Source organism: Punica granatum, chromosome 4, assembly GCF_007655135.1.
Source record: "Punica granatum isolate Tunisia-2019 chromosome 4, ASM765513v2, whole genome shotgun sequence".
Classification (NCBI taxonomy): Eukaryota; Viridiplantae; Streptophyta; class Magnoliopsida; order Myrtales; family Lythraceae; genus Punica; species Punica granatum.
The window spans coordinates 13,742,510-13,756,114 of NC_045130.1; the positions used below are offsets into that span (position 1 = coordinate 13,742,510).

The window sequence follows — 13,605 nt, forward strand, 5'->3', positions numbered from 1 at the left end:
TGAGTAGAGTTAAAGTTAGAATTGTGATTCTAAAATACCATCTTGAAACCAAACAGACCCTTAGACACTACAGTATACATAGGAAAAAAAAAAGTTGCACTAACCCTGGAGACATATATACGATTCATTTGTTCTTATAAAAGTTGAGATTTGGGGGTAAATGCACACTTATATTATGCAAAGTGAAAAAGCTATGCTGATTGTATAATAACTTATCTTCAGTAAACAAATCGCATAATTAAAGATCAAAGATCGAACGCATGCAAGACGTAACAATGAAAGCAAATCTACAATTGCAAATCACAAGTGATTAATGGTGAATAAAACTTTGCACCGATTCCATAAGCCATACAGATAAAAGATCTATGTTGGACCATTATTACATGACGATCGATTCGATCATCTTTCCGCTTAAGCGGACCGGACCATGCAATAAAAAATGCATCGCATTCGCATGGGCTGACAATCCCATAGCAACCTAATGACAAGGTCAGCTTTTAAATCAAGTCAATTAACAAGATCTTCCATATTACTAAATGATGAGCATATATATGTGTTGTAGTCTATGAACACTTTGAAAATAATCGTGGCTGTTGAAAACCCGAAGGATATTGAGGAATGGTGCGGTGCTTGTCAGTTCCATCTGATGATACTATGAATCAGGAAAGCATCCGAGGAAATAGCCGACGTGATTCTTGTCTTCCACTTCTTGGGTGAAATTGCCGTGGCTTGGGAATTCGGAGGTGGAAGCAAGTATGTCCCCGGGATTCTTCCAGTCGAAGTATTGGCTGCTAGCGCCGTTGCTGAATCTTTCTTCTTCGCAGTCTTCATTTACTAGTCGGGGAAGCTCCGTGAGTTGCTGATTGTCCGAAAAGCTAGGATGGTTGGCGAATATCTCATTCTCTAAAACAGCTTGTTGCTGGAAATTAGTAAGATGATGGGTACTGAGATTATCAGTTGCGATGTTAGACATCGAAGTGGTAGCATTAACACTGCTGTAATCTCGGACGTAGTAAGCGTGATTCCAAGCTTCGAAGCCCACTCTTTGGTTCATGCTCGGCTTTCTGAATGCTCGGCAGACGACCCATTCTCCGTCCTACGAATGTATAATTGGGCGAGTCAGCACGAGTAAAATCAACTAAAATGCCATCCTAATAAAAGATAGAGCCAACTGAAGTAGAGATACTCCGATAGTTTTATATTCAGCCATACCTGAGGCGGTTCGTTCTCGGATTTCTGGAGTCGATACTCATGCATGATCCAATCAGTTTTCCTTCCGTTCGGGGCGCGTCCTCGGTAGAAGACCAGGGTTTTCCTCATTCCTATGACTCTGTTCTTGGAAAGGATGGCCTTGTCCCTTCCCGTGGCCTTCCAGAACCCCGCTGCGGTGGCTCTGTTGGTTCTTGTTCCGGTCGGGTACTTCTTGTCCTTGTGGCTGAAAAAGTACCACTCGCTCTGTTCGTCGTAGCCGAACTTGCATCTATCTGCAATTTGGTCAAAAAAAGTATATGTTTCAATCACGAGATGGACCAATCTTAATAAACTATGATATGTTCATTTGCAAATGCAAAAAGCTTCATCATCCTTATATAGCTGCATGCGTCTCCTTTTCATGTGAGTTCATATGCACGCCGTAATTCTACAAAGTGTAAAGACAACATGTAGAAAAGGTTATCCGTTTTCGCACTTGTTTATAACATTTTCGGGAAAATTATGCATCTCTAGTTGATCCTTCTATGACCCCGATAATGGTTGAATAGTTAAGCTACATACCTTGAATGTCCCACGGTTCCATCTTGTAGAGATCGATCTCCACGATAACATCGAGATCTATCTCCAACGAGTTGATTTTCCTCGTGAGGTAGTAACCCACGAGTTCTTCCTCAGTCGGGTGAAACCTGAACCCCGGCGGGACGCTCGACTCCATCTGATGATCCTCCATCGATGCCGCCATCATCAGCATAATAAAACCTGACGATTCAAATCCACATTCAAAGACATATATCAGAGAGAGAGAGAGAGAGAGAGATCAGAAAGAGAGATGGAGAGTTGAGAGGCTTTAAAGGTTTTGAAATTCACTTTGATCCAAAGTTGCTTTAATGTCATTTTCATATATTGTTGGGCTATATACTTAACAAGTTCATGTCCAATCATGAATTGAATATATGATAGCCATTTCTATATGGTCCAACTTGCATGTAATTTTCTCACCCTAACTATGTCGTATAGGTAAACATCATTATCACCCCTTAATTATGAGCATTAACATATAAGAGTAATTTTCGGTTGGTCCAGTTGAAATTTACCCTATACCATAACTATATAATTTGATTTCTTAACTGACTCGAAACGAGAGCTTCGGACCACTTATAACAGGACTATATACACTTGCCGACTGATCCTTGGAGATCCATTGCGATGAATTTGGGCTAACGTGTAATGAAATATATATTGCACAATTAATATAATGTATACATGTATATAATTTATGGTAGACAATAATATTATAAGGGGCAGGAGTGGGCCGAAAAGGTTGACCTTTTGGCTGGATGGAACAAGAAGGGCAAAAAATATAAATATATATTTTATATGTTGTAATGAGTATGAGTGTATGTAATGTGTTTTCTTTGAGTGCAAATCACTCTTTGGAATGAGAGTGAGATCCCGTGGGAGGTCCGGAGGGTGGGGGCAAGAGTGCTCGTGCGGGTGGTGATCGGATTCGAAAACGTCCCCCACCAAACATATCTCTCTCAAAAACAAAAAAAAAAGCCTTCACTCATCACTCACAGTCCCCAGCCTAGCTAGCCATAATATTAAAGCTAAACGGTACGCCGGCCTTGAAAAGATTGTCGGGCGGCTGAAAATACATTAGATCAGGTCATTCCATAGCTTTGCCCGAGCTTGATCAGTCTTATGCATGTACTTATACTAACATACAGATGGTTAAACTACATGCGTACCTGAAACACATAATACAACATGTAATTACACATATATTTTGTATACTCACACTTGGCAGTTGGTTCTCTTGGGACGTAGTTTGGCTGATCGTTGAACTGAAGAAAAACAAGCCGGAAGACAACGTACGTAGAGAGGTCAGAGAAGGCTGGGGGCTGATGTTGTCTGATGAGTTGACATGAGAAGGAAGAGTGACTGCCAATAAACTGTTTATATATGCGAAGGGGAAAGGGGCAAGCAATGGAAAGAATTTAGAGGAGGGGAAGGGACAAAGTGTGAGGAGAAGCAATGGATTGCGCGTGGGGGCGGGGATATGGGAAAATTTTAACTATGGAAAAAAAGGGTTTGTTTGGACGGCGGGACATCAGAAGTCTGTCACGCCACCCCCCCAAGCTGGATATCTCTCTCCACCGTTATTTTGTGCCCTAAGTTTTCCATGTGATCGATCAATCAAGGTCATGTAACTTGATTGGGAGGCTATTCATCTTAATTCGAAAACCTAGAACTCGTTTATTTTTAGTGTAGCACCTTTAGCGGTTCGCTTCGGAATATCACGATCTATTATGTCGGGTTTGTCAGTACTTCAGTTAAGTATGTATGTACGTGTTCAGTCGCGCCCATGGCAAATGTTTTTTGTAAGCGGCTCTTCAGTCGCATGCATGACCTATCTAGTAGCACGTTAGCTTTTGATCCGTAGTATACATGTCCGAACCGCAGGAGATAGTTGCCCATCATACGGCTCACCAACTTCACTTGCCTCTACGGAAGGCTCGCTCCGGGCAGGTTCGGATCACCTACAATACACGGTTCTTCGGTCACCGACCCCAACAGCTTGGATGGCAAGGTTCAGACTACAGCTAGCATGGCACTTGCTTGAGGATACCATCCTCGGTTTATATGTTTTGAGAAAGGTTTACACTGTTTCGTTACACGAAACATATATGATAAAATAATGCATAGTCTCAATAGATCATCCGTCTCGCGCATGATACGAATAACTATATATCGTTATGAATACTTTCTTTCCATGGGAATTCTAGACATGTTTGCATCGTCTCTATGCCACAGAGAATGTTTGACAATTGAGCCACGCACTTCAATTGACATTACATGTATATATAGTAACATCTAATCAAATCAAATCTCACTCTGATTCTCCGCTCAAATCATATGCATGTATTAGTGCTCATAAATAATATCGGACTTGCATTTTAGCAAACACGATGATGTGATATAGCGGGAGTGTGCTCAATATTTGTTACGGGTGCAAATTTAAGTTTTGCGCCCAAACATAGCAATAGCTTTACCATTAAACTTAGCCGCAAACCAAAACCAAGATTTGGCATAGTTTGGTGCGCCGCCCTTCGCAATTAACAATCACAAATTGACCGACAAGTGTCTTCCAAGTCGGACATCCGATCTGTCCATATCAAATGGCTAATCATTTGTGTTTTCCTCTAAAATTATTAATTCATATACTAATCATTTGTGTTTTCCTCTAAAAAATTATATTCATATATATTTTCCTACGTATTAACAAATATAGTTGAAAAGACCCCTTAGATCTATACCGTTCGTACTTTTTTCATTTCCACCTAATCAAATTCTCACTTAATTAAAGTTTTGTAATAGAGTAATCTCCCATGGCTTGGTAAATAATTCTCTCTTAATCATTTACATTCAAATATGGTGATAGAAGCTTTTAATTATCTGATAGTTATAAGAGACATCTTCACAATACCGATCATTAGTAATTATGATTCTCAAGTTCTTCTCTCAAGATCAAACAATATCACCATGAAGTATTTTTGATTGGAAATGGACTTATGATGAATAGGACCCTTAGCTATTATGACTAGCCAGCAAGAAAACATGCAATGTAACTGTATGATGCGTTTTTTTTTCCCCTGTTGATCGAAGAAGTAGTGATCATGAAAAGAAAGAAAAAAAGCGAATAACCGAACGATGTATATCTAATTTGTGTCATTGTTTCCATAACTTGACTAAACAGTTTCAGATTTATATGAATTAAGGAATTACATAAAAAAATTAAGATTAATAAAATATTTTAGGGTTGCTTGATATAAATTTGAGTAGTTAGTCTTGGCAGGTTTATACCGTTATAAACTTGTGCTAGTCCATCAAATAAGAAATATATCTGTTCATGTGCACTTTTAGGATCTACAAAAAATGGCCTACCATTATGGGAGCCTGGCCACTCGATTATTGTTATAATAGTCGCGGCTAATAATCGTGGCCTCTAGACTTCAATTGCTAGCGCCAACATTTTGGTATAGAAGGGAATGCTATCTAAGGAGAGAAACCCTCAAATGATCATATCTCTCCCTAACTAGACCATTGATATAAATTCTTAATTCATGACAGTAATCCTCAAGATATCGTGAGCCATCTCTGCACATCGCTTTCATTTTTATGACTCTAAAATGCAGCAATCCGGATCAAACATAAGGATTGATTGTTCTCGGTAAAACAGAACATATTCCGAGTCGCCATTCCCCAGCTATATAGCAAGAGAGTGAAATCTTCACAATCATGTGATCAACCGACTTCCCCTTCTCCAAGTTTTCTATACCAATTTCGATTTCAACCATCATCATAGGCCATTCATGTCGAGAATGGAAATGGCATCGATGGTTCCTGATTGGTTACGTTAGCTTTCTGTCCCTCCTCTCAAATTTTAATTGGAGAAATTCATCCTCTTTGGTGATCGACCCATCATTCCACCTGGAAGGAAAAACAAAAAGAAAGAAAGAAAGAAAGAAAGAAAGAAACCCTAAATTAATAGAAAACAAAACAAAAGAAGCAATTATTGCCATTAAGAGAAACAAAACAAAAGAAACGTAAAAATTTATGTTGGAATGGGTATCTTGTGCTGATCTTATGAACATCATCAGATAAGGCTGAAAAAGACTCGCCTTGAAAGCTCAAAAGTGCAATTTTCCTATTTTATTTCTTCCTTCCAAAAGCTGAAAAGTGCAAATTGTTTTAATGTTTCTTTATTTTGCTGCCACTCATTTGATGGTCCTTCTAGTGCCGTTTTAATGAATACATTCACATTATGGTAAGATGTATATTTCTTGTTAATAGATATAGGAATTTTAGAAGACTATAGTTTCATTCTAAATCTTAATTCTCATTTATTACTCTTTTCTCCAAATATTTTTTTTAGAGATATACGATTTAACACATACTTTTACCAGCGTAATATTAATTACTGAACTTACAAGTGGTTGAAGTTTATATATCAAATTCAAAAGTTTAAACTTTTTAATGGTGGTATCTAAATCTGTTGTAAATCCAATGAGTTATTACCTTAGTTTTTTATATATGTGATTCCTAGGATCCTTAACAAAATCATGTTGTTCAAGACGTGCGTCAAGTACCTCGCACACGCGATTTGATAATTGTATATATGTTGGGTTTAGCTTGGAAATTTTATATGAGATATGTTGTGTGATGGTCTATTTTAAAAGATTATAAGAATTAGTTTTTTTCCCTCTATACATATAGGTGTACAATTAATACCATATGTATATATACTCTTATATATCAGCATTATTAATTTTTATTTTCTGATTGCGGTGATTAATTAACTATATTTGACAGAAATTTATGCGCATATCTACCTACTATCTACATCTACATTTTTAATTTGTATATTTATTTATGCATTTATTCGTTCATTAAATGAGTCACCAATGCATCTTTGGACCTAATGACTTTTTTTTTTGTGTAAACCCTATTATTCGAAAACTCAATTGGTCCCTGACTAATCCAATCGAGCCGGGTCTGCCTACTAAAGAATAAAGCTCTCAGAGGATGAATTTTTTGTATTCACAAAAACTCGAATCTAAGACCTTACTTAAGCTGAATAAGCGCCGAACTGCTTGAACCAATCTATATTGGCCACCTAATGGCGATTTAATTACCCCCTTCTAAGTACAACTTTTGCTTTCTTCATTTTTGTTTTACCATTTTCTTTATAATTTAATTTTCATTACTTTCTTCCTCGATTATATATATATATATGCACATACATACATACCTGTAAGAGCAAATTCCCAAACATTTGGGTTTATGTCCGTATCATATATCTTTGAAGCCTCCGGTAGGCCCAGAGTGCAAATGATGGATCACCATGAGAGGCATACATGTAGCACGAGAAGTTTTCCATGGATCCTTATTTTACTCTAGGTTCCAATTCGTGACAGTTCCGGCAGGCTTCGACTTCTGTCCATATGGATGCTCGAGTGACTAGTATTAAGTTCCTAATACTAAAACTTAAATTGACTTACATATTTAGTACATTTACGAATATAAGAACACAAATAAAGCCTGCAAGCATATGGAGGGTTGCTTTCATAGATAACACAGTTATATATATACATATATATGCTTTTTGTTTTGGTAAGTCAAGTTATATATAAGTTATATGTATATATAAATATATATAGTGTTAATCAAGTGATTAATCTACTTCGAGTGAGGGGTGGCTTTTGGGGCGGTTGTTTTAGACTTTACTTGACGAGGACTTCAGAAACCTTCTAGATATAGAAATGTATATTTAAGGATGATAGATAAATATACAATATATATAATACACATATGGAGGCTATGGGAAAACTAAAGGGGCAAAAGTGCAATTAAAAAAACAATTAATAAACAAAAGGAATTTGATTGATAATGACATCTCTCTTTGCATAGCACAAGGTGTTTCTACCCCTCTAATTTTTCTCATTAATTATTTTTCCTCGCACATCATACCTAGGCATCAATGATTTGCTCATGAGGTACCTCCCTCGTTCCCTTTTGTCTTTTTGCACATTTATCTTATTTAGTTAGCAATAAGTGCATTGGGACCCCACTATCTAAATATATATCTATAGTTAATTGGAGCCCTCCATTACACGAATTTTATAAAAAAAAAATTACTATAAAATTTTAAATCTGAAAACAATAATATATTTAAATTTATGATTTATATTAATATAGAAAAAAGTTATGCAATAAATTTAAATTTATAATAGAAGAATTAAATATAAAGTATTTAAGTAAGAAATTTATGTAATATATACATCATTACAATTATAAATCAGTTTGAAAGAAAAATTAAGCTAATATTTGAATACATTTAGATAAGACTATTAGTTTTATTTTCTGAAAGAATAAGAATATTATACCTTGTTATTTGCTTATACGCATTTATTATCACTAATATTCTATAGGAAAAAATATATGTCATGACATAACTTTTTACTTTTGTGTCAATTTTATCACAACCTTTTAATGGAGTTTGATTCTTTGGAATGAAATTGAGGGGAATAGAATTGAAAAGATAAGGGAATTTCAATGACGATAATTGAGATTGTGAAAAAAAATATTTGTTTGGTCGGAGGAAATAGTAAAATTGAGAATTAAAATTTTATATTTGGTTATTTCCATGTTACCAAGCAAAAGACATAAATACCCCCGCTTTTTTTTTTTTATGGTTAATCTTCTTCTTATGGTGATCCCTTGACTTTGTAGCCACGAAGGCTCACAAGGGTTCATCTTCTTGGTAGGGGTTGCACTCCTGAGCCCAACCCAGGGGTCGTGATGACTCGATTGGGTGGAACCGAGACTCGGGAGCGGTGACAGATGCCCCGATGAGAGCACCCTCCAAAGTTCCCGCTAAACAAACTCAAAGCCATGACTAAAGCAAGCTCAAAAGCAACGCCACTTCAAACTTACATAGCTTAAAATCTCATATTTACAGGGAAAAAAAAATGAAATCTTTAGTCGCGACACAGAAAGTGAGATCACTTAGCAAGCAATCTCTGCTAAAGATCAAGATCATGAACTACACGAGCTAAGATCCTCACTGAGAGGATCATTTTCCAATCAATCAACCGATTCAGTTCGTAAGCCATTTCGGCTTAGAAATGAGCTAAGCTTCCAAATCAAACACGAGAAACGATCCGCAAACAGAAGGCAAAGTTGAGGTCAAAGGGACTAACGATTCAGGCTTCAGATAGCGATCTCATCATGATTGATTAGCTTTGGCTCCTTCGGAAGGAGGATCTCGAGCTGCACAGAGTCGGAGTCGTCGTCGTCGTCGTCTCTCTCTCTCTCTCTCTCTTGCTAGGGTTTCCGCGAGCGTCCTTGAGGTCAGATCCAGCCTCGCCGTGCCGAGACTAGCCCGGAGAGGTTGGTCCAAGCTCCATCACCAGAGGTCAACAGGTGGCCGCGGCAAGATCAGCGGCAGCGGTGGCGGAGGGAAGCAAGAGCTGGGGGTATATTTGGTATCTCATCCTCGGGCCCAACTCTGAGGAGGTCCGAATTCGAAATCTAGGCTGGGACGGGGGATTTGCTAATCCGGGTTTGATGGGAATAAGGACTCCCTCAGAATTTGAACCCCGACCCAAATAAGAGTCCAGGAACGCTGGCTTAGAATCCAGGCGGAATTGGACTGGAATAGAATTGGGTTTTCCGCCAAACCAAACGGGCCACTCAAAATTATACTATACCGCATAATGTTTAGGGTGTAATGTCAAAGACTTTTTTTTTTTAATAAAAATTTAACCTAAAGCAAGGGCGTTTTCCTAATATTACAATTTGCCTATTGATTTTTCGCGTACAAAACCAAAAGAGAAAAAAAGAAGAAGAAGTAGAAGAAAGATATACATGCTATGTTTTTGTACCTTTTTTTTTATAGAAAATCCAACATGCAAACGCATTTTGTCGATTCCCATGCAGATTCTTGGTCCACCCTCTACATCCTCTGGAATAACATTTTCTTAGTAGTAACAATAAGAATAAAATAGAGTTCGACAGGCATTACGCACGTCATTATATGTGCTTTGAATAATTCCCCCCCCCCCCCCCCCCCCCCCCCCCCCCCCCCCCCCCCTCTTAATTTGCATTATCAAACTGACCATATAACTATTAGAGAAATAATAACAAATACAGTTTGGTCCTCGGAAGATACACGTAGTGCAAAATTAGTCCTTACAATAATTCTCAGCGACAAACTAGTGTCGCATCCTAGACGCGTTACTCCCACCATCTCGTCCTCAACGGAAAATTCTAATGAGCCTGCCTTGTTATCCTCCGATCTAAACCTGGCCACATTAGCATTAATTTCGCATTAGACAGGAGATGAAAAGTGCGCAAGACCCGTTTTATCTAGTTAAAATTTTTTGGGGACTAATTTTACTAGTGGTGCATATTTTATATCTTGTCCTGTCATTAAAGACTAGGTGCAACTCCAACGTACTGCTGCGGATCGGAAAAAAATTTCATCAATTTTTAAAATTTTCATAATTTATGTAATAGCCAATGTAGAGTATAATTAGTGACAAAATTACTTATATAAAAAAATTATGAATACACGACCGTGAGAGATTTATTCTTTAGAGATTTATTCTTTAGTAGGTTGCCTTATTCAAACTTAAATTCTGAACCTAATGGACTTCCAAATACCAAGTGTATTATCAAAAGAATCACAAACAAAAAAGACTATTTAAATTAATGATGGATTGAAATGGACTTTTTTTCAACGTGGGTTGGTTTAGGTGAGTCGAGCATGTCATTCTTGGATATGCCCTAGGTATGAGTCTTGTAATTAAAGGAAGTTTATGATCATGAGAGGTTTATCCCTTAGTAAATCAACGAGCTAGATTAATCGGATTTAGTGGATTTCCGAATATCAAGTGTACAAACAAACCGAAAAAAGAAAGTTATATACTTAAAATTAACAAAAACTTCAAAACTTTTAAAAAATTCAAAAAAAAAAGGATGGGTTGGTGAGGGTGGGAAAACCCACCAAACTCGCCAGCATAATCCACCCTAAAACTGAGTTTCAATTTCAAAAAAAAAAAAAGATGGGCGGCTGAGGATGAGAAAACTCATCCTAATCAATCGAATAAAAGTAGATTGATTTAAGTGGTTCAGCACTTGTTCCGTTTAAGTAATGTCTCGAGTTTAAATCCTATAAATGGAAAAAATTCATGTTGGGAAAGATTTACCCCTTAGTGGGTTGATTCAGTTCAACCAAATTAGTCGGAGTTTAATTCGGTTTTCGGATACCTAGGTTCACGCCGAAAAAAAAAAAAACAAGAGTTTTAGTTTATTGTGTGATTAGATTACGATAGGTGTAAGATAACTACCGCACCCAATTCTTTTTGTTCCTTATTGTGTGAATAAAAGTTAGTTCGTAACGATTCGTCCTATATTATTATTGTGACGATTGGAATTATTCCACCCTCCCAATTCCGTTACATATTTGTGTTGAAAGACTCAAAATCAGTTATGTGATTAATTAAAAATTGAGACACATCAAAAGTAAGACAGGAATATGATGCCCTCCATAAGAAATTGTTTCAAATTTATATGGCCCCGTACGAATATTATACATCATAACATTATTATCATTTTTTTTAACAAATCCATTATAATATAAGGAATAGAGGATATATTTCATCTATAAAAAAACAACACGTATTGATTTAAACAGTTTGTCGTTTGTTCCCCTTAAAAATGATCTTGAGCGCAAGTCTTGTGAAATAAAAAAGTCTACACTGAAAGAGTTTTAGTCGACCTAACTCAACTGGATTAGTCGTGTCCTATTTGAGCTTTCGAAAAAGATGATATACACAACAAAATAAAATAAAAATGTATCTATTATATAGCGAAAGCATTTCCGAAATCCTGCAAAGAGTACGATTGAATCATACCAAATGATTTGATTTTTTTTCTTTAAAAAAAATTTGACGTATAAAATAATAATATATACAATTTACTTAACCATGCAGTAAAGTTTATTTAGCTACAAAGTAAGTTTTACTTAGTTATGAAGATAGTACAAAAACAGTCTCATTTGACTTCAAAAATTATTGTTGTAGTGAAAATTTTATCCAATCTATTTCAATTTGATATGGCTGTGGAAAAATATTTAAATGGAAGTATTACTAATAGATCCCCGATAGACAAATAAATAATATAATATTTATAAATAAATATTTATAAATTTAAAATAACATACGAAAATATTTTTAATAAAATAAAATATTATAATATTATAATTAACTTTAAATATTCAAAATAAAATAAATGAAAATGAAAAATAAAGAGAGAGAACAAAAGTTATCAAAGAAGGGGATGGGGACGCCTCCTGCCAACAACCATCCCTTGCGAGTCACGTTTTTAAAACTTGACATATCAATAGTCTCGTAAAGTTATGTCAATAAAATTTGACGGCGTTAAATCATAATTAATAGTTCGTATAATATTTTATAGAATTGAAAAGTTATGTATAAGAATTGCTATAATTTTAGTTTTCCGACCAAAGTGTTACTTTTCTTTTACCAAATACCAAAATGTTATTTTAATAAAAGATTTTGTACTAATTGTGCCGTTTTTCCTAATATCAATATAACTTTGTTCAATTCGCTCCCATAATATTTTATAAAAATCTACCCATGCATGCATGGGTTATCTACTAGTGCGTATATATATATATATATATATATATATATGTATAATAAATTAAACGGACTAGTACGTGTATATATATATATATATATATATCTAATGAATTAAACCAGGTCTGTCATGAGGAGAGGGAGAGTGGGGACATTTTCCCTACTCTCGGCTCCACTTTTTTCTTTTCAAATTTATTTTTAAAATTGCCTCCCTTTCTTTTGCATTTTCAAGCCTGACCTAAAAAAAACAAGTATCACGTAACTCGATCGACATGTTACGCTTTTTTATTGATTTTAGATTTGACCCCAATAAAGTCCCATGTAATTCGGTCGACACGTTAAGCTAAATGATCCGATCGTCAGGTCAAAATATTATGCTTTTTTAGTATTTTCAAATCTAACCCGAAGAACGTACCATGTAATTCAATTGACGAGTTATGCCAAACGATCCAATCATAATCCTTTTTATTTTATTTTTTGTAATCCTCATTTTTAAAAAAAAAATCTCTACCCATTTTTAACTTTTTCGAATCCGATCAAACATGGTATCACGTAATCCAATCACGCCTTATGGAAAATATTTTATTGTAAGGTCAACGAGTTACGTCTTTTTAGCCTTCTCATATCATACCCGATCCACGTAATTCCATCGGTGCATTAGGCCATACGATCCGATCATTAGGTCGAAAAGTTATGCCTTTTTATTTTTTTGTCAAATCTGACCCGAATAACTTATTGCGTAATCTGTCGACGGGTTATGACAAATGATTCGATCATTAGAGTTGAACTATTTTCATAAAATACTTTTACCCAACTTTTATTTAGAAAAAAATTAGAAGAAATTTAGTACTAAAATTACTAAATATACAAACTAAGATGTATGTTATACTTTTCTTCATATTTTAGTTTGTGAGTATGGAACTTTTTTTCCTCTCTCTTTATTTTCTTTCTTTTGCCTAGTATTGGTGGTGGTGTAATCTAATTGATCCACTGGATCAAATGACTCCAATATGCTTGACTAGTTATATTTCTTAAAAATATAATATTATATTTTATGCCACATAGAGTATAAGTTTTTCTCATTTTTTCCCAATCACTATAAGATTTGACATCATCATCTTACTCTATTCGCTCTTTCTATTTTACCTTTTTTTTGAAGAGTTAT

The 13,605-nt window shown here is 35.6% G+C and overlaps 1 protein-coding gene and 1 long non-coding RNA gene across 2 annotated transcripts; both read right to left on the minus strand.

Annotated features, from left to right (window-relative positions):
* Window positions 1-297: 297 nt before the first annotated feature.
* LOC116204917 (NAC domain-containing protein 30-like) lies at window positions 298-3,162 on the minus strand. Its single transcript, XM_031537287.1, has 4 exons — window positions 3,011-3,162; window positions 1,774-1,971; window positions 1,213-1,484; window positions 298-1,096 (listed from the first exon to the last, which is right to left on the minus strand). The coding sequence occupies exons 2-4, from the start codon at window positions 1,961-1,963 to the stop codon at window positions 653-655; spliced, it is 906 nt and encodes a 301-aa protein (XP_031393147.1). The 5' UTR covers window positions 1,964-1,971; window positions 3,011-3,162; the 3' UTR covers window positions 298-652.
* Window positions 3,163-5,099: 1,937 nt separating this feature from the next.
* On the minus strand, window positions 5,100-9,556 carry LOC116204920. The gene is made up of 2 exons (XR_004156420.1): window positions 8,976-9,556; window positions 5,100-5,703 (listed from the first exon to the last, which is right to left on the minus strand). It is a non-coding gene; the product is annotated as an uncharacterized LOC116204920 (long non-coding RNA).
* Window positions 9,557-13,605: the final 4,049 nt, after the last annotated feature.